The sequence below is a fragment of the Corvus moneduloides genome, chromosome Z (genome assembly GCF_009650955.1).
Source record: "Corvus moneduloides isolate bCorMon1 chromosome Z, bCorMon1.pri, whole genome shotgun sequence".
NCBI classification, from domain to species: Eukaryota; Metazoa; Chordata; class Aves; order Passeriformes; family Corvidae; genus Corvus; species Corvus moneduloides.
This window is the reverse complement of record NC_045511.1, coordinates 5977391-5999674: the sequence shown is the minus strand read 5'-3', so window position 1 is coordinate 5999674 and position 22284 is coordinate 5977391. Positions and strand designations below refer to the sequence as shown.

Genomic DNA, 22284 nt, shown 5'->3' with positions numbered 1-22284 from the left:
TGCCTTTAAGTTTTTCATGATGTTCTTATGCAAAACATCCTCACCATGATAGTGGGCCTGTTTTCTTGATCTTATCCCTGTTATAGTATTTCTTGACATGGGTCTCCTCTCTTCTTTGTGACTGTTTTCCTTTCTGCTGTCCAGATGTCTTACCTAGATATCATATCTGCTATTTCATGATCATCTGATGTGCTCATTATTGCATCTTTATAACTGTAAAATCTGTTCCACTCCTAAATGTCCTTAAGATTCATTGTTCTTCCTATCATCTCCAAAGCTTTGGTGTACCGTTCCCTCATTGTCACTCAACCCTTCTGCCCTGTGGTTCTGCTTGTTCCTCTATGGAACAGCTTTTCCTCCTCCTTCCTGTGGAGAAGACACTAACAGCTGTGGAAGATTCTTGACTGTGTTGCTGGGCTAGAGTTGCAGCTGCGTTTTAACACAGCATACTGAAATTGTGGAGGATCTTCCTTCCCCCAAGCATCTCCCAAGTAGTCTAAACAGCTTTCCTCCATGGAGCTCTGCAGAAGGGCCAAAGCCACCAGCAAGCGATGCTACACTGGCTTTCCTCATTTTCCATCTAGTTTAGAACAAAGGACATGTGTGAGCAAAGCTAAACTAAAGCAATACTGTGTAGATTCAAACTATATGCCAGTATATAACTTTTGCAGATGGTCTTTTATTGACAGTTTTCCTGCTTTCTAGAGAAATGTGGAATGGAAAAGTTTCTGTGGCAATGTGTTCTCATACTGGTGAGCTTACCCTTACACTCCTTCCTGATACCAACAGAAGTCATATGGCCAACCAAATCCCTGTAGAATATTTATAGCTCTTATTATCTAAACTCCCTGTAAACACTAGCTTTGGCTGGTGGTTAGTTCCTATACATTTAAACATTTTAGTACTTTGTGATACTTCAGTCCAAAGCACCTTATGTAAATCAAAAATACGAAAAAAAAAATCAGAGCAGAGTTGAGTTTCTACATTTCTTATTGCTTCTTGCTGGGTATCATGCCAAGCTAAATATAATTATCTGCAGTAATTCCAGGATAGAATTCAAATATGCAAAAGCTGCATGGAAAACAGTTGTAGGACTGAATGTGCACATTACATTCTGTTTAGATGGCATACTGAATACATAATACTAATGTGACCAAAGTAGTTGCATTTAAATTTCTTTCAAAACAGAATAAAACAAACCATTAAAAAAACCCAAACCACCAGACCCACAAAGATCTGTTTTCTGTCCTTCTGCCAGGAGTTTCAAGTGACTGAAATTTTCTGACCAGGATTTTTCTCATAATTAAAGACAGTGGTAATTGCACATTAATTTTCAGATTTAATCAGAAAGAATCAAAATAGTTAATGCAAAGGCTAAGCCAGACTATGCAAAGGCTTCTGTAAAAACTACCAGTGAATCAGATGTTTTGTAAACTGTTTCAATGTTGCACCCATAGGTAGTGGAAAGATAGGAGTGGAAGAAAGTTTTGAATTATCAGGCAACAGGTGAGCAATGTTGTAATTTATAGGGGAAGAAGGTAGAGCATGTGGGAAAAGTCCTTGCAAACAATAAATTAAAGAAGACAAATGCTTTGCAAAGGAAACAAGGACAGGGAAGACCCAGAACTGGCAGAAGCCTTCTAGGTACAGTCTGACCACCACGCTGCAAACCGGGCCTAGATGAGTGAGACACATGGGAGGTGAGATGTGCTACAAGTGGGGGCAGAGGAGAGAACTTAGGCACACTGTCTCCAGAGAGCTTAGAACAGCTGTCTCTGCTCCATAAAAACTTCCAGTGTCCCTTGTGGGCTAAGGATAGCTCTGGTTTTTGCCTTTGGCGTAATCACTGGGAATGAACACATAAAAAATCCTTCTGTATAAATTAATTGTTTTCTTCCTTATGTGCATTTCTGTATCTTTTTATTAGTTTGGTGTGTGGAGCTGGGAATCCCTTTGGTCCCGTGGATTCACATTTAACTTTAGTAAATATCAAATTGCAAAAATCTCTACTTGTTTTTCTTGGTTTTTTACCTGTATTTCCCAAACATTATTTTGTATTTTGGCACCACCTTAATAACACAATGGAAATGGTGGTTTCCAAATGAATAATGCTCAGAGGAATGTAATACTTAGAGATGGAGCAGCAGATTACTCATTCCCAATGGCTATATATATAGGGCATTTCTAAAATAATACAGACAGGTAACAATTTTTAGATTAAACTGTTTTAAAGTAGACTATTTCTAAGGGAATACATTTGGAGCAGTCGTGACTTCACCTGGCTTTGTATAAAGCCAGTAGCACTAGTGTACTTACTCTGATTGTATTGTAATTTTAACTGCTCTTCTTTCATTTGTGTGCTCTCACATGTTTCGTTTCTGAGTGTCTCTTGGTCAAGAGAAGTTTGTATATTTATTGGAGATGCCGAAATACGCATAGAGCATAAACATGTTTTTTATTTTCTTAGGATTTGAATTTTTTGAAACAAGTGCCAAGGAAAACATTAATGTCAAGCAGACATTTGAGCGACTTGTGGATATCATCTGTGACAAAATGTCAGAAAGTCTGGAGACGAATCCCACCATTGCTGCCAGCAACCAGAACACACAGCTAAAGGACACCCCTCCTCCACAGCAGCCCAACTGCAGCTGCTAATGCAGCTATCAGCAAAGGCAGCTCCAGTGTGTTCTGTTGCCAACAGAGTATTTATGAATGGTCTATATGCCTTTATTTATACTGTCTTATTAATTTATTTGGGAGAACAGTCTTGTTTTACATCATCAGATGTTTGAATATGCATATGGGGATGGAGCAGTTTTCAGTCTGAAAGGATGATGCATATTTTAGAATCTGGCTTTTGCATGCAGGCTGTATATTAATTTCTCTTTTCTTTTTACTGTTCTACATCACACTTCAGCTGGTGCCATGTCCTCAAACCACATTGGCCTAGAATTGTCTCTCACTACATCAGTTAAAAGTTAGGTAGTTCAATCTTCAGGGTGATGGTCAGGGTGTTTTGAGTAAGCTTTCTGATGCTACTTGTACATTTTCCTGACTGAAAATGAATTTAGAAGTATTCCTGTAGTGAACCAATCCCTTATTCTGTCCAGATCACTTGTACAAGGGACACCTCCTGGAGCACATTGCCTTGGCAAATCTACACTCATTATGTTACACATCCTGGCTGACTAAAATCTGCAGAAATTAGAAAGAAGTTAGATCCTGGGCCCAAAACCACCAAAATTCCCTGTGAATTTCCAGCTGAATATCCAGGATGTGGATATTCAGTCCAGACTCTCAGAGATATTAGGTACTTCATCCTGTTTGGATAGCTAGTGTATTTACTTTTACATAGGAGCTGCATGTCTATCTAATAATTTTCTGAAACTGGACTTAATTTCTCATTCCATCATTATGGAGATCCCAGTCTTACCTACCCCTGTAGTAGAAGGCTGATTAGCTCTTTCCATTTCTGCCTGCATGAGACATTAACCACACAGTTTTATATTATGTCTGACAGAGCCAAATCCATTGTGCTTGGTTGTTCATAGCCAAAAACTGCCTTGTCACATTGCTGTCAAACCTGCACACTTCAGTTTTCAGGAATTTCATCTCCCATTCAGTCACTGAGAAAGCTACCACCACACTGGCTACAAATGTCTGTATTTTACTCAGACCTATTGCAGAAGTGCTGATGGTGTCAGTGAACTAAAATTTGATCTCATTTTTTTCCGTTTATTTTGGCAAGAGAATTGGGATTTTTAAATCTTTAAGAGTAATAAAAAATTGTCAGCCTTTCTAATAATAGGCTGAATACATTAAAAAGATCTGCAAAAGGCTGTGAATTTAGCAGAATAAAGTACACAAGTTCTTTTATGATAAAGTGTTAAAATTGTTTTATTTCACAGTTTTTACTCCTCTAGTAATTGGTGGAAATTTCTTAAATCTCTGCCCTGAAGTACTTAGTACAACTGCTTTACTTGCATCACAGTGACCTTTTTTAACTAAACAGCATAACTGAACAAGCAATGATTATTTTATTTTTCCAATTAGACAGAACTTAAGACAAGGCTGACATTTTTTAAACTGTCAGCAGTGGTGAAATTATCTGAAAAATGAAAAAAAGGAAGTAACACATAGTATACCGAATTACTCACAATGGCCAAGAAATCCTTCTGTACAGTTTATGTTTTTTTGATATAACTCCTGATACACACTAAGAGAAAATGGCCACTTTTAAAACTGATTAAATAATCTACCTACACTTTGACACAGTAGAAATTACTTCCAAGCAAGGCATATAGACGCATGTAAAATGGATATGCCAGGAGGGTTCTACCTGGGTTGCCTAATTTAAATGAGTAAGTGTTCTTTCTTCAGTCTGGGTTTTTAAACCATGTCTGTCCTGTTAGCTAGCTTATTTAAGCACTTCTTTCCCTAGTTGGCATGGAGACTGATTTGCCTCCATAAAGAGAAAGCACCCTCCTGTTTAGAGCAGATGAGCAGCCGGGTGGAAGAGGTACATGCTGTCCAAACCATGATCCTGTCTCTCCCCAGGGTACTGCTTTCCCCTCCCCAGTTTAAGACAGCATGTTACTAACTGTGCTGAGAGACTTTCACTAGTACCTTTTCACCCACCAGGTACCAGCTGATTTGAAAAAACAGAAGCAATACAAAGCAAGCTTTATTTGAGATGGTAGATGGTTGGTGCGCAGTTTTCCATGTTTTTCTGGTTATGTCAGTGATTCCTGCTCAAGAAAAAGGAGCAGGAAAGCCTTGAGACAGAATTCAGCTTCAGCTCTCAAGTTCTTTAGACAAACTTTAGGTTGTATTATTAGTCTGAACCATCTCAGGTGAGGAGAGACATAATCATGTTGTCAATGATCTTATGCATATCCTGAATCATGCAGCTTGGCTAGAAATGCAGATATTCTTCCAGCTTTGCTCTGAGATGCTTGATGTGAAATGGTCATCTGCTGTGCATAATGCAACAAGGAGAAAATACTTCAAGATGTCCCTTGCTGCAGCCACTCTTTGCTTGTATTCCATTGCAATGAATTTAAGACCCTCCTTGCCTGGTTATGACCATTTAGACTTCAGTCAGTGGTAGAAATATATTATTAGTATATATCTTCTTAAACAAATTGTGTGGTAGACACAGTTCTTTACATAAATGGGATTAATTAATTGCTTTTCATTTTGCATCAAGAGTCTTGGCAGAAGAGTAACAGCAAAATCTAAGAAGGAGAACCCCTGCTTTATGTTTCTGAGGCAACTAACCTGCCAGGCCTCCACACATATTTGGCCTTCTGCATGAGATGGGGTGCTGGAGGAAGCAGCTGTCAGAGTAATGTTGTTCCTTAGAATTCCAAAAATGTGTTAAAAGGAAAAATGTCATGTGAAGTACAGCAACAGAGCAAGTCAGTATTTAAAATCTCCTAGAAACTTTGCACTAACACCCAGACATTGTCATGGAGTTCAGAATTAGATTAATTTTTTAAATGTTCAAATAAAATACGTGGAGTTTTTCAAGATCAGACTGTCTAAAACCCTAGGAAAACCACTCAGCCCTCTCAGTTGACACTGTTTTGAATAGAAGGTTGGAAAGGATGACCTGCTGTGGTCCCATCAAACCTAGTTTATCCTATCATGACTTTCTCTGAAATTGAAAATATGTGGAAATTCAATCAGACCTTTTCAATCTGGGTTATCTACTGTTGGAAAAGTAGGCTTTGATTTTCAATCACAGGTTGGCTTTTGCAGCCACATGCTTCACAGCAATATTGAGTTTTCTGCTATAAAATTTGGTCACATTTAGATCATGAGCATCATGATCTCAGTACCCTCTCAACTAGTACTTGCCTTTTTGGAGAAACAGTAAAGACAGAAAAGCTTTTGAGAAGTAACTTACTATGCCTTCCCTAAATATTCCAAGAATTCTGAGGGGATTAGCAGTATTAGAATTTTCATTCTATCTAAAATTATGCCTTGGGCTCCTATGGGGTAGAATATCCAAAAGCAGCCTGTGTCAATCTGGTTCAGCTCCTTTTGACTTACGTGATAGAACTGCAGTTTTCTTAAATTCAAGTAGGCCGAACATATTTGAAGAACCCGTCACAACTTGATCAAGGGCCTAATTTTAAACAATCAATGCCTTGTTCTTCACATATATGCAGTAGTCACTGATTATTAATTACTGGAGGACACAAGCACGGTTTGGTTATCCCTGATCTATCCAGTGGTGTGGCACAATTCCATCTGGAGCAAGTACCAGGCTACAAAGCACCAAATTTCGTGATGAAAGAAGGGAGGGCTCAGATGAAAACTCAGATAACAGAAATGAAACTACTTCCAGCCTCATCTCAAATCTTGGTTAAAAAGTTCTTGCACACCTTGCACTAATTTGTTGTCACTTTCAGCATAGAAATAGGATTGAGTATCACAGGAAATCATTGGTCCAGCCATAGATACCCCATTCAGCTGAGGTTTATCCACTTGGTGAGATAAAGCAGTTGATACACAGAGCATGTTAAGTTTCTGAGAGATGATGAGATGAGATGAGATGAGATGAGATGAGATGAGATGAGATGAGATATGATGAGATGCCTTTGGGCAGAGGGTCCTGAGTTCCATAGTGCCAGCTGAAGCTGAGCTAATATACTACACAATCCATTTTCCGAGTTATGATCTAGACTAAAGCTTATAGCAGCAGGCTAATCCTGTGCATGAGCAATGCACCAGCCTTATCATGCTCTGACAATGTGTTGCTTCCTGCACCTTCAAGCTACTGATCAGAAAATACCTTGGGAGCACCCAGGAGCATGGGATTGACTGGTTCCTGTGGTGTCTCTGGCACCAACCTGCTGAACAGCTAGCCAGCCCTGCTGGGTTGAACCTTCAGATGCATGTTTTTGATTCTTTTAAGAGTTCATGTTCACAAGTTACAAGTGCAACTGACTTAATACTGTATCTGTTATTTTTGGTGGTGGTGGTTAGTTTATTTAGATTTGTTCATTTGGTGTTTTAAATACATGTGAACTAGCCTAATTTTCTGTCAAAAAATACTCTTTCTCTCTGAACAGCTGTGTAAGTGACTGTTACCTGGAACTGTTTGTTCCTTTGTGCTTATACTTAATGTAATGCCTAGAGAAATCACCTGAGCAACTACATCTATGTGGCCTTTTCCAGAGCACCAGTCTAAAAGATTAAGTTTTCTTGCCTGTCTTCTCAGCTCTTTATATTCAGCTGTACCACCTGCCCCTTTTTTTTTTTTTAGAAATGAAATGCTATTTCAGGATGCACAAAATTTGCTGGAGTTTGATCCTAACTTTGAGAATGCTTTGAGTTTGCCATTTTTAGGAAAAAAAAGTCACAAAAATTCTACGTTTGGTGGTTATACATTTGTTTCTTCAGAGCAGACAAATGATGTTGCAATTGCATTCCTAGAGAAGCCCCCTTCCAAACTTCACCCCACCCAGCTATTTTTTTCTTCATTCGTTTTTTTAGAAGTAAGTTTTTTTATTTACATTTTTACAGGCATCAACTAAATTTCAGTTCTGATGGCAGAATGATTCCTCCTTGGCCTGTTTCATACAGACTCACAATGTATAATTCTTCTTTAGCTTGAGAGATTTAGCAATGTGAGACTATGAGTTTGAAGCCTTTTAGATAAACCGTCAGGGGGTGTAAAGCAACATATCTTAATGCAACTTAATGCAATGGGGAATAAGTTGTGTTAATTTGCACCATTAATCCATACATTCTGACTCCGGATTCTCCAAGGTTGATCACTTGTCAAGTCTCATTTAAAAATGCAACTCATTTCAATTATTTGAAAGAACTCTACCAGTTTTATTCAGGGGTAAATGTAGTTCACCTTTGCAAATTAACCTTTGTTTTTTTTTTTTCCTTTTGTTTATCCATGGATGTTCAGTGAAGCAGAATTTATGATTACAGACATATTATATACACATATACACAGTAGTACATCTTTGATACTCATTCATTTCCCAATGTTACATGTTCATATTCAGTGCCACCTTTCCCAAATTTATCCTTAAATTGTCATTACCACTGGAAATCAAATGCATTACATTTGAAGATCATAGTTTATTTTCCATGGTTCCAGCAGAGGTAGATGGCTTGTCATTTGTACAATAAGGTACTTGAAGGTACTTGGTATCTGATCCATGGGGGAAGCAAAACTCCTAATTTTCCTATAACTTCATGTTCACCCATAACAGACAAAAATGAAAGTTAGAGATTGTTTACCACTTCTGGTGATAGATTTCCTCGAGTAATTCTGACATGTACATGCAACTAGTGATATATGAAATGTTTGTGCTGTAAGTCCTGTTTGGTATTTTGTCAGTAGTGTCAGATGTGTTGTGACTCGGTTGGACTGTCACAATGTGTAACCTATATACTAGTGTTCGTGGATTTCAAATGTCTTACATGTTGCATGAAAAAAATGTTATAAAATAGGTATTTTTTCTATTTTTTAATACCTCAAGACTGAGGAATCATGGGCCAATAAGTGCAATATTCAATTATTTACTCAGTGTATATAAACTTGTGTGAAAGGGAGAAGCATCATGTATGTGTGATAAGCTGTTGATGATGCCTGTGTGGCTTAAGATTTCTGGTATATGTACACGTCTTGTAGAAAAATTATATAGTAAACACTTTACCAGTGTAGTGTAAGAATATTCTAAGTAACTTAAACTATATTTCACATATGAGATTATGGTTAAAGATATTTGTATGTTTACTGCAAGTGCATGTCAATTTTACTTTTAGAGTTCTGAGTGTCCTTTTTTGGAAATTGTCATGTTACACCAAACACTAGTGGGACAGCACCTTCAGTCAGAAAAACCATTTCTAAACTGTCTGCCTATATTTTTTAAAGCATGTTCTGTAAAAGCATTAAAAGAACCTCTTAGAGCTCAGCATTTATGGTGAGTTAGTTATTTATTCTTAAAGAGTCAGTTACATGCTCTGTCTGCCTGTATTGCATAATATCATGTGGGCATGTTTTCTTTAATCTGATACAGTTAACTCATAATACTTACCTGAGATATTATATAGGGGTACCCAAAATGCTTGCAGATGACTTGCCAAACTTCAGTTGGTGCCCTGGTTTGATATGTTTGGGAACAGCTTGAAGGTCACAGTCAGCAGCACAGCAGAGTGGAAAGTGATCTTAATTAGTCGCTTTTGACAATTAAGTTTCTTAACTTCTCTAGATCCTGAAGATGGAAGATACATCTTAAAGATACTGACCCACATTCTTCACTCTGCTTTTACATGGCCTTCAAAGTTGAACAATTCCACCATTAGGAGTAAAGCTGAGGTACAAATGGAAACAAAATGCAGGCCTGAATCTAACCATGAAATTAAAAGGAGACCAATAATTTATTTTTTCCTGCTTCCTTGCATAATTCTGATGATTCTCTAAGAACGTGAGCAAGGCCATCAGTACTTAGCAACACCTTTGGGTACATCTGGGACCTTAAATCCTGAATCACTGATCTGCCATGGGTTCCCAGCTGTGCCCACAGAGTCTGCAGACAAGCTCATTCTGTTAATTCTTGCTGCATCTCTGGTTTCAAAGGCATGTGTCATCTGCATTGGGGATTTGCTAGAGACAGGCCACTGAGTCTGGGCCATGGGGAGGAATTGGTTTTGCCAGACAATTTTCCTAAAAGTGTTTATCCATAAGTACCACACTAAAAGGTACATAACTAGATTCTTAGTTTTATCTGACGCATTTTTGTGACAATGTACAAGGTTGATTTAGGTATGGTTGTTTGTTGCTTTGTGTTTTTTTAATTTGCTTGATCTGGAAAAGAATGAAATTCTAAGGTCTACTGGAAACCAGTATCATGGGTTTTCTCTCCAGTGTCATCTAATACATTCTCTAAGAAAGCAAAGTAGCCAAATTGCATTAAGTAGCACAGGACAGTACTTGCAATTACCTGAAAAGTCCTTAAAAACCCCTTTTTTTTGTACCTAATGCCATTAAAACGTCTGCAAAATTATACAGACCACAGTGAAATAAAATGTATGCAGATAAAAATTGGGGATTGCTTAATATAAAAAGGAAATTCTTGGCATCATTGTTGCTGAGCAACAAAGTAGGAGTCATAATATGAGGTACCACTAAAATGGAGATACACAGCCCTGACAGTTCAAGGGCTGGCAGATAATTTTATGTAGCTTTTTTATAATTCCTCATAGATGTATGATCACATGCACAAAGATAAATGCTTACCTTGATAATATGTAGCTGGTTCCCTCAAACTAACTTGTTTGCTAAACTGTTCTTGAAGAAAAATTGAAGTACGTGTTTAGGATACCTTTGTGAGGGGGTGAGACTCAATCTCTGCCTTATCCCCTGACTCTTACTGTGATATAGCTACTGTGGTTTTAAAAATATGTTAGCTAAAATGCTGCTGGGTGATAAATTTTGTGAATCTTCTCCATACATCCAGGGAAGCTCTTGTCTGAATGTTCAGTACAAGTGTTATCCACATAGAGAGTTTTAATTCTGTGCAGATGTAGAGACCATGTGTATTCCATTGGATATTCTGTTTGTATGTGACTTCTGTATACCAAGTGGATTTTGTTTGTTTAATTTTTTTGCTGAAAGTTTTTTGTTAGTTTTTTTTTTCCTTTTGCAATTACAATAAATATTCAAGAGACTATATTCACGAATATCTCAGTTGTGGTGACATTGTCTTACACCCCACCCCTCTCCCCTCACTTATTTCCTTTTACTAACTAAAACTGGAAAAAAATACATTTTTTACTAAATGATGGACAAAGATACCACATATACAATAATTCATTTCACTAATATCCTCTCAGTAGCACTGGTGACTGTAGTTCTGTACAAATTCCACAGAATTCACTGGAGACTTTGCCCTAATAGTCTGAAGGAGAAAGATTTTTTTGACACTTCCCTAGCAAAAGCACGCTGCCTACAGGCTGACCCTTTAAAATAGGGCAAAGTTTTTTCTTTTGATTTTTCACTGTCTACACTACTAAACGGTATATGTGCTTTTTGGATGCTGTTATTAGTTGATCATGTAATCTTAGTCCAAATGCGCGATCTCAGTTGTGGTGGGTGGTTATTTCACACAAATTATGATGTATCACTGTCCAGTTATTGCTTTTTTCTAATACGAGCACACACACACACGCACACATGCATACACATGCACACTCTTGTGCTAGTTTGAACCCTGCTGTGACTTCTGAATTTATTTTCCCTCCACATAAATCCTAATCTTCAATCAATCTGTTGAACAGATTGCACCATCCCCTGTCCTCCCTAAGTCCTGTGAGCAAGGCATCCACCTACAAACTCCTTTAGCACATGTCCCTTCTCACTGTTCTGCTGTGTTCTGGCCAAGTTCCCCAATTTTTTCTAGTATATTTACATCTCATCTGCAAAATATCTCCTGGTAGTTGCTTAATTTTCTCTTAACACTGAGTGCTTCCTAGCCTACTGTTTGTGATCCTGTGTCTCTACATAGGTTTTTGCAGAATGGTCTGTCTGTGCAGCTCACTGCCCTCACTCACAGAGCTTCTCTTTGTAGCATGGACTCTTGTCATCAAACCACTTCTGAGAATGAAACTCCTTCATTCCTTTCAGATATTGGCAAATGTAGTGTCTTTTCCACCTACCTCCCTATGCCATTGCTGTCTGAGACTGGCCCTAATGTATTTACTGTGTGTATTAGGGAGAGTGGAAGACAAGAAAATGAGGTGTGAGAGGGGAAGGATAGCAGGGGAAAAATAGGTGTCTTCTGATGGGTGCCTTTGAATGAGAAAGTTTTTGAATTGCTTTTATTTTGAACATGCTGAAACTTAAAAAGAACTAAACTAGAGAAAATCACAGATGGGTAGCTGAGAACAGTGATCTACCAGGATAAGCAACAGGTGTTTCTTGCTCAAGGAAACCCTTTTTATCCTATTTCCAGTCAGAAGGCTGAAGACAAAATGTTTCTAACCACAAAAAAAAAAAAAAAAAAAAAAAAAAAAGACGTAGGAAAAGTTACTGGAAAGTGGAAATGTAGAGTGACACAGAAAAGATTCCCAGCTTTGAGTAAAAAGGTCAAACAGGCAGAATATCCCAGTGAAGTAAGGGTGCATGACTTAGCAATATGATCCACCAAAATTGAGAAAGACAAGCTCTGGGCTTACACCTAACTGAGGGGACTCAGCAAGGCGATGGAAAACTGAGGGTTAGCTGTTTTTTGTATAGATCTGTGCAACTCTTGAGCTGCAAAGTGAAAAACAGGTGCCTTCAAAAATCTGAAATGCCTTTCTAAATCTGTGTATCTCTTGGCACTAATGCAAGATCCTGAAGAATTGAACTGTAGGCCAGAAGATTTACAGCTTAACTGTCTCATGTAAGAAAGGAATGTGCTTTATACCATGGGGAACACCGGTCACCAGCAGCAGGCACAGGCCGTGGGAAGCTGATGTGAGGTCCTGTTCTCCATGATAGCCCAGCCAGAGGGTCTGACATGTAGTCTGGTCCTAAATCTCCACTGGGGTTGGAGAAGCTGGAGGTGCTGAAGGAGCAGGAGGCTGAAGAGACACTCCAGCCCTGGCTAAGCCTAAGAGTGAGCCCAGGCAGTTCTGCAACCCACTGCAGTGTGATGGAAAATGAGACCAGAGACCATTACACCTGTGTAAAAATGGTGTGGAAGGTCCAAAGTCAATCCAAACTCACAGTTGTTAGGAAGATAAAAAACACTGTCTTGGGGAGTTAGAAACTCTGGTATTACACTCTTCACTTCCCAACAGCTGCACCAGGGGAGGATATCTGGGGCCTCCACAAGCAGGATCATGGTTTCCTGAGGAGATGCAGCCTGAGGAGATACAGGAACATGTGAAGAGTGACCCTGGACTGCCAAATTATCACCCCTATTGAGGCAGTGCAGCTAACCCAAAACCACTTGGCCAGGTGCAGACAATCAGCACACTCCCAGCAGAGCAGTCTCACTCAGGGGCTCCTGCAGGGTGTTCTGAGGCCCCAGGAAGTGCATACTCTCTTGTTTCAAATCAATGCCTGTGGTTAGAAAATAAGCCTATGAATAGCTATAGAACATCTGGGGATGTCACGCAGGAGATCTGCCTCTTACCAGACTCCAGAGGTTTTAAAGTTTAGATAGGGTTTTAGGAACATGAGATCAGGCAGCCATTTTTCAAAAACTCTGCCCTGCTTTTCTTTCAAGAAGATTTACCCTAAGAAATATATTATGTCTTCATTTTTACTGTTTTCTTTAACACTTATCCAAGCAGGAGAAGGCTTAGTCCCTGACCCCAGCAGCACCAGCCCCTGTGCCAGCCAGCAGCACAATGCACACAGCCCAGCCACCCATGCCCTGCAGCGGTGAGCCAGCCATCGTCTCAGGCAGCATCTGCTCAATGTCTCAGGTGGAGCCTGCCTTTGGGCCATCTCCTTTATTTCTGCTGAGGAACAACACCAGAAATTGTGTGGAAAATAAAGCCCACTTCAAATTGCAGTTACTCTCTTCGGTAATTAACAATAGAGAGATGAGTTTTCTGACGTCTTTGCTTCATGAGGGCACATAACCATCCACATGCCACCTGGCATAGCAGAAAAAAAACCAAGGTTTTACTCTGTAACTGTCAACGTGGAACAAATGTTGCTTTGTGTCTATGCAGGATAAAAATATCTTCACTAGCATTACAGACAAGCTGGTTAAATAGCTCCTTTTTATCTCACAGGGAATGGGGGCTGTCTACCAGGATGGAGGTACTTGGTGTTCATGTCAAGTCTACAGGAGCTCATTTAGCCTTGAGCACACATGGGATTTCAGACACAGCCATTCATTTCAGGAGTCCTATGCCTTTGGTCAGTAGTCTGGCTGCTGTCTGCTTTTATTATATGTGTGCTTTCTGTACCATGGTATTAGCAAACACAACTATCTGGTCCTGGGATGAACATTTCTATCTGGAAATTGTCTTGTTCTTCTTCTGCATGTGACTCCCAGTTTTCTACCACTAATTATTTTCCTGAAATATGATAATAGAGATTCCAAGCACATAAGAAGAGGGATTTCTTCCTATTTCCTTAGCAGATAATATCTTCACTATTACATTTCAGAGGAAGCCAGAAAGACAATTTATAAATCTGCTAAGCCTTCCCTCTTGCCTTACCAAATTTGGCTCAAGATAATCCATGTCTGCACAGTCCCACAGTGCACAAATCACCAACTCAGAGTGGAAGCTGCCTGGCAACTGCTAACAAAGAAAAAGGGAGAAATCACAGAACTACATATTGGAGATGTGCTGACAGCAGACATCCGTCTTACACTGGGCTCATTGGCGGGTTAGGTAAGAAGCCTTAGTGCCTCAGTGCTAAGCCAACAGACTCTTTCTCCTCCATTCACCACTTATATTCCAAGGAGAAACTGACCTTTTAGTGCTGGGATTCTGGAAAGTGAGTCTTCTTTTTTGTTTTCTTTTTTTTTTTTTTTTTTAAATGAAATCACATAACCAGAAGAACGATTCATTGTACCAGGAGAGCAATGGATAAATGTTGCATTCAAATAATATGCCATAGCATACGTGCATGATGATGATGATGACGATGACAGACAAGCCACAGAGAAAACAAGCTGGGCCTGGATGGTTTTGGTGACCACAGATACCATCTTAAGCTACTTTCAAGTATGAGCAATGGAAACTGTCATTTTGTGGGCAGCCACATTTCTGGCTGTCTGTTTGCCTTCAGCCACCTTTCATGATGCAGCCATGAGGTTTCTGAGTACTGCATTTGCTCAAAGGTGCTACTTCAGTGCAACAGTGGGAATCACACAGCTAATGGTCTCATAATGCTAAAAGAAGGTATAGGGAAAGGAAAAAAGGAGGGTGTGTCTATAAGAGTTGCACAAAGTCTTGGTGTAAAGGCCTTACTCCAAGAATAGGAGTAAAGTTAGTAAATCAGCAATGACCTAGGCCCTTTGTCCATTTTAGCGGTCCAAAGGTTTTTGGCAAGTCAGAGCCCTGATACAAGCACTTTGTGAAGCTTGCTGCAGGTCTTACACTCTGGGCTATGCATACCTAGGTACAGAGATCCCAGGGGTCATCAGTAGAACTTACTGCTGCATCCTCACTCTGCTATGATCCAGTCCAGTGATGCACTGCTGTGATCCATGGACAGTCCTCAAACTAGCTGTGTTATTTCAGCATAGCACTGAACTGCCTGGTAATGACAGGCTCATCTAAAAACCTTGCTTTTCTTCCTTCTTTTTCCTTTTCTTTGCATTGAAATGAAAATTAGATGCCAGAAATATCTTTTAACTCACCGTCTTTTCTGGTCTCACAGCAAGAACCTTCCTTTGTGTTATTCCAACACCCCACACAGATGCTACAGGCTAAAATCTCCCCCAGCTGCCTTCCAGACCACTTTCCCGCTACCCCTTGGGAAGGAGCAGTGGGTGCCTCTCTGTGCAGCTCATGATTGCATCAGATAGCCCTCTAACGTGTGTGCTGCAACCACACCGCGCTGTGCACTGCAGCTGCTCCCCGCTGCCTGGCAGGGACCCGTCCTGTCACCTGTCACCTGCCACACAGCAGAGCTTTTGGCCTTGGGAACAGTCTTTTGTCATTTCAGTTTCATGGGAAGAAGTTTCAGATTTTAACCCACTTACTCAACCCCAGGCTGCTGCTCAGCCTGCTCAATAGATTGAGCTACCCCATCTTGTGAAATCCGCTTTTACCATTACCTTTATCTCTGCAGTTGAATGTCGGGCCTGAGAACTAAGCCTGGCTGCATTTTCTGGCTGTGCACTACCCCATTCATTCACTGCAAGACACAGGTCAAACAGGCATGCAACACAGTCTGTTGGTACAGGAGGGGTTTATCCCTAAGAGCTGCTCTCCTAATCAGGGCAAGAGCTAAAGTGAGGGCTCAGTGAGCTTGCAATGCACACTGCTGCACCAGTGACTGCATACAGTCACTTTGACTGTCTTCCTGACCCCTGGTTGACAGTGGCTGAACATGAGCCAGGGTGTGCCCTGGTGGCCAAGAAGGCCAATGGCATCCTGGCCTGGATCAGCAATAGTGTGGCCAGCAGGACCAGGGCAGGGATTGTCCCCCTGTACTGGGCACTGGTGAGGCCACACCTCGAGTGCTGTGTCCAGTTCTGGGCCCCTCACTGCAAGAAAGACATTGAGGTGCTGGAGGGAGTCCAGAGAAGGGCAGTGGAGCTGGGGAAGGGTCTGGAGCACAAGTCCTGTGAGGAGCAGCTGAGGGAGCTGGGGAAAAAAGGAGGTGACCTTATTGCTCTCTGTAAGTACATAAAAGGTTTTAGCAAGATGGGGGTCAGTCTCTTCTCACAAGTAGCATGCATCAAGACAAGAGGAAATGGCCTCAAGTTGTGCTGGGGAGGTTTAGATTGGGTGGTAGGAAAGATTTCTTCACTGAAAGGGTGGTTAGGCATTGGAACAGCCTGCCCAGGGAAGTGGTGGAAGCACCAACCCTGCAAGTCTGCAAAAGACATATAGATGTGGCACTTGGGCACATGGTTTAGTGCTGGACTTGGCAGTGGTGGGATAACGACTGGACTTAAGAGTCTTTCCCAGCCCAACTGACCCTATGATTCTATCCATGATTCCTGTGCCGCACCCCACAGCCGTGTGCTGGAAGACAGGCTGTACAGACGAGTATCACTACATCCTAGGGACAGCGCAGTTCTAAAAACAAAAGGCATCATACCTGATAAACGCGCATTTTGCCCAAACCCTGCCCCGGCGGCTCCCGTTCCGAGCGCAGCGGGACGGACGAAGTCGCGCCCGGAGCCGCCGGGGCTGCGCGGGCGGCGGAGCGGGCGGCAGAGGGAGCGCCGGAGCCGCGCAGCGCATCTCCGCTCCCCCCGGGCCTCGCCGCACGCAACTGGGGTTGCGGTGCCCCTGTCATGCTTTACAAGCGTTTTGGTAGGTCGTTCCCTGCAGCTTGCCTTTACAGGCGTGCCCAGCTTTCCCCGTGTTCCTGCTCAGGAAGAGAGGTAGGAGGCTGTTTTACCCACTCCAGAAAGGAGTGGCCTCGCTTGGCCACGATGTGGCGACAAGGCTTTTTTCTTAGCTCGTTGCTGTCTGATGGATCCCTGGCAGATACCTTATCTGCTACTTTTACCTTCGCGGATCCAAGCGTGCAAAAGATTTCTGGTCCACTCCAGCCCTCTCCTTTTTTTTTTTCCCAGGTATACCCTGTCCCGCTCTGCCCACAGCACAAATTTTGGTGGCAGCTGCTAACACTTTTCAACTCTGCATTTAATTAAAGACTCCAATATTGTCATTCTTGTAATTTCCCAAGCCATCAGTCTGACTCCAGGAAAGCTGTGAAATAAGCGCCTAAAATAATATGAAGCCATATAATATATTGGCTTCATCCCTTCTATTGTTTCTTGTCCATACTCTAAGTGCATCTGAGATGTGTGTTTAGTGTGTTAAGAATTGCTGCTTAGGTGGCGGACAGAAACAGCAAGAAGGAAAAATACTTCATGCTGTCATCTCCCAAGAGAAAGAAAAAAAAGCCTCTAAAGAAAAATGACTAAAGATGGTCTTCTGCTATCCCTTGTGGGCACCCTGGTCTGCAATTTCCAATTTCAGCTCAGCACCACAGTGCTGCATGTGGTTATGACACCTCCCACATTGTCAGCCTTCCTACAAGCACTGAGGGCTAGAAACTCCCTGGAGAATTAGTGCCAAGAGACTCTTTAATTGTTTCTTACCAACTCTAAGGCAAGAAATTATAGTTCCATAGCCAGAAACATCTCAGCATTGACAAGCTTGGAGGCTTACTCAAAATTCTGCATTTTTTCAGGCACAAGGTTAGTGTGCATTTGCCAACACTCCCAGATGGGTTCACAGGGCCACCCAAACAGGCTCTCCTGTTCAGGTCCTCCAATCCAGTCAGAAGCAGCAGCTGCTGCTGCGCAGGACACACAGCCTGTGGTGGCCTGGGCAGGGGGCTGGAAGACAGACAGAGCTTCTCACCCACAGCAGCTACAGAGAGGGGGAGACACACAGCTTTAATGTAGGCCCCCTAATGCATATTGTACTGTTTGTGTGAGAAGAAGTTACAGGTCTCTCCCTGATATTTTTTGCCCCCACCTTGTGATTCCAGGATAGGAGTAGGACAGAGCTGGTTCCAGTGGTGAAATAGGAAACATATTCTGCGCCTTCCTTGCAACCTAATGCGTCTCATTTTCTAGCATATCATGACATAAGTAAAAGTATCATGACATAACATGGGAAGAGGATTCACCAAGATAGCAAAGCAAGGAAATTCTGCTCTGTGTATAGGCTTAGCACACTACGAACTACCTTTCTTTGCCATATGGCAGGCATGTGGTACATGAGGCTACAGTCTATTAAAATGATGTATTCTACTGTTAGTTCACATGATGTTATTGCAGCTCACACTTTTTGGAGTTTCTTTTAAAACCCTAGCTCTAACACTAGCTCTTCAGAAAGCTCAAAAAAATGTTGACATTTTCCCCAACATTTATTCTGCAGGTAAGTTCCAAAACCTCAATTTTAATGGCTGCCACACAGACCCACTAGTGAAAGGGCACGAACACCAAACATGTTTCTTATTAACTCATTTCTTATTAACTTGTTTCTTATTAGCTCCTGACTTGTGCTCCTCCACCTGGGCAGTACACTGCATGGGGATTTGGAGAGATTAGGGACAGGCTGGCCCTACCCTTCATCGAGCACAGACTGTGGATATCTCAGGCATCCCCATCCTTTTATCAACCCCAGATATGGGGGCCACCAGTTTTGGAGGCCCTGAGCAGACATTTACATTAGAGGTTTATGGCTTTGAGAGAGAGCAGGCTGCAAATTCTCAACTGACCACCTCCTAAAATATCAGGGGCTCCTGCCCCATTCCTGTGTGGTAGAAGAGACTGATTTTCTGCTCTCATCCCCCACACCTAAAATGTGCCCCCAGCCAGCCAGAAGGCAGGGTGAGAAGATGCTCAGTTCGGACAGATGATGCATAATTCTCCTGCCCTCACTAGCAGGTTTCCCAGCCCCAGTCTCATGGTGTCAGCAGGAAAGGTGGTTAAGAACACAAAGGCTCCCTTCATGTGGTACCTGGTGCTGTGCCTTCTTAACTTCTCTTCCATACAATGCAAAAAATATTTCTTAACAGAGCCACATGCAAGGAAGGAATCCCAGTGCTGCCTTCCAGAATCATTAAGTCTGCAAAGGATGCCAATCTGATTTCTGAGTGTTTTAGGGGAGGAATATGTGCTTTTGCCCTTTGTGACTAAGTGGACAAGAAGGACAGCAAAGGGAAAGGGCACTGCCAATACTGCTACCCAAAAATTCGCTCATGGAGTGGGGATGGAGGGCAGGACTTACGTTCCATGTAGAACCTACTTGACCTATGGGTTTCTCCCTCCCAGTCTTCCCCATCACTTCTCATTTAAAGATGTGACTCCTTCTATAATCCTTTTTTCCCCAAGGGAGACATCCTGGCCCAGCCTACAGTCCTCAGACAGCTCTGCTCTGCAGGGTCTGTGTTCTCAGATCACAGTATTCTGCCTTAATGTGCCTGAAAGCAATTAGGAGAAATAGTTCAGTTCTAATTTATATAGCAATGGCAGTGATCATTGCTCACAAGAGCATGAAGCATTAAAAACAGGAAAATAAAAACCCAGAAATGGAGGCAGAGCAACTCATTTGAGGCATGAGTTGGCTCTGCAGTTGCTTTTCATGTGGAGGGCTGCTGTGACCTGCCAAGGGTCTTGCCATGGCCACCTTCACCCTCTTATGCCCCTGCTTTGTCCTGGCCATCAGCTGCTTGCACTACTGGCCAAGGCTTTGTTTCTCAATGGTGTCTCTGAGAGAGAGAGCTGTGTTACAAAAATCACACTTTCCTAGCAGACCAAGAGCGGCCTGGGAAAACTCATCCCTGCTCCCAACAGACCCTGATTCTTGCATCTCCTGCATTTTCCACCCTCTCTCAATTTCTCAGTTTAAACTGACTGGGGAGGTCCCACAGCACAGCAGGGTCCCAAGTGTCAGGCAGGGATAGGTGCTTGCAACTGTAAGAGGCAGCACAGCAGGGGTTGCAAACTTAGGCCTTAATGAGACACCTGGAAGGGAATAAAGCAATTTATGAGGTGGTTTGGTGGAGGAAATGGCATAAGAATTAGGAAGTATCAGCTACAGAACAGATTTTGAAAGTTTGCAGATACCGAGTGAAAAGTGAAAACAGTAAGAAAAGCTGAGACAGAGAACATGGATGCAATTTCAGACCATGAAAGCATCTTATCTTTCCTACAGGCACCTGTGTAGCTGCTTCTTTTTGAACAAGAGAAGATGCTGCCCTGGTGCCCTTCTCAAGGGGAAGCAGAGCTCTGCAGGACAGGGAGGGAGGGCAGGATGATCAGAGTTAAATATTGTGTGACCTGTAGTCATTCACATCCATGTTCTGCACCTGTACTTGATGAGGGACCTTGGAAGCCTGCTGATTTGTGGCTGACTGGTAGTCCCTACAACAGACCAGCCCCAGGGACAGCACCAGTTCTCTCATGGGGTCAGGTGCTCCCCTTCTGGCTGCCCTAATGCTGGATGAAGACTACCTTGGTCCAGAACCAGAAATGTAGAGGCCCATTAGTAACTGCACAGAATACTGCAATGTGGTTCAGGGATCCCAAGAAGCTGGAGAGCCATAGAAATATGCTGGAGTTGGTAACTGCATCTGCAAGGGGAGCATAATCTGCTTCTGCGGGAATGCCTTTGTTGATGGCCAGAGGGAACTGATACAGTCATAGAAATCTTCAGTCAGCAGTCCCTTCCAGCAAAATCCTGAATGGAGAGGAGCCTTACAGAGTGGGAGACATTTCCTGTCATTTTAGTGGAAAATCTCTTCCCTGGACTCGGGTTGTACTGTAGCTCTCCCAAATTCTCTTAACACTAAATCACACACTGACATATGGAGGGAAAAAGAAATGTCTTGGACTTTCCATGGGGATCACAGAATTTCAGAATCATAGAATGGTTTGAGTTGCAAGGAACCTTAAAGATCATCTAGTGTCAACCCTGCCCCACCATGGGCAGAGACCACTAGACCGGGGTGCTTAAAACCGCACCCAACCTGGCCATGAATATTTCCATGGAGAGAAGAGATAATGCTGATTCTTGTCCTGGATCCTTCTCGTTCTTGATGCACAAGCAGATCCCACACACACTCACTCACCACACCATGTCCAGCAGATAGAATTTCAAGTCACAATTGTCAAGTGAAATTGCTTAATGGAAAAAGGCTATGACTCTCCAAATAAAAATATTTTCAAGTGTCTTCTTGCAATCTTATAAATATTCTACAGTCTCTTTAATTCTTCAGTACCTAGGCTGAAGCCTCTTTTTCAATTTGTATTTTAGGCTTTTGGAGATTAAAGTTTTACCTGTATTATAGCCACTTAGTATTCATCAAAAATGCCACTGTTTTCAGATTTAAAACAGGAGGAACTCTGCAGTGAATTTATGTTTTCACTGTCAAGTGATACTATCTCTGGAGCAGGTTCACAGTGTGTCACATTTTCACCTTTCAGCAATGCAGAAGAGCCTTCCACAAGAGTCAGCTTCTGTTATGCTGTGCTCCTCTGGCCTGTCAAACACTCTTCATAGGGCCACGGTGGAAACAGAAGTCCCCAAAAAAAGCAATTTATAATATAATTTAACATAATTTAATGAAATGCTTGTTGAATGCCAAGCACTTCCCAAACTTTTTACATTGCTACATGATTTTTTTGTTCAGCTGTTTTTTGGGTTTTCTAAATAGTTTTGGATCAGCAGAGCAACAGAAATTAAAGTCTGCTGTTACAATGTGCTATCAAAGGTTACCCTGCTCCTGCAAAAAGGTCAGAATTTACACAAAAAGAAGAGAAAAGCTGCAGCATATGTAAATAGATGTATTCAACAAGTAACAGCAATTAACACAGCACAGCACATAAGAGTGCATGGTAAATGTGTGAAGCCTGATTCACCTTTTAAACAACGTTAAACATGAATATCTCAATAAAACTTCAAAATTATCTACTCCAATGTTACCAGTTCACAGTGTTTCATTTTCTAAAAGGGCATTTGAGTGCTGCTGCACGTAGAACGAAGTCCAGTGTCTGCAGGCCAGAAGGTGTGCTACTTGCTTTAGGACATGGTAAGGATGCAATGGCTAACCAAAAAATCCTTAATCATTTAAATGCTCACTCTGCTATTTAT

At 41.8% G+C, this 22284-nt stretch overlaps 1 protein-coding gene across 1 annotated transcript in view; it reads left to right on the top strand.

Moving 5' to 3' along the window:
- The window catches only part of RAB3C (RAB3C, member RAS oncogene family), a 126084-nt gene extending 115368 nt beyond the window's left edge, over window positions 1-10716 (top strand). Inside the window, exon 5 of the mRNA XM_032096317.1 lies at window positions 2468-10716. Within this exon, the coding sequence (XP_031952208.1) occupies window positions 2468-2655 (188 nt within the window). The 3' untranslated portion in view covers window positions 2656-10716. The remainder of the gene's footprint in view (window positions 1-2467) is intronic.
- The last annotated feature ends 11568 nt before the right edge of the window (window positions 10717-22284 follow it).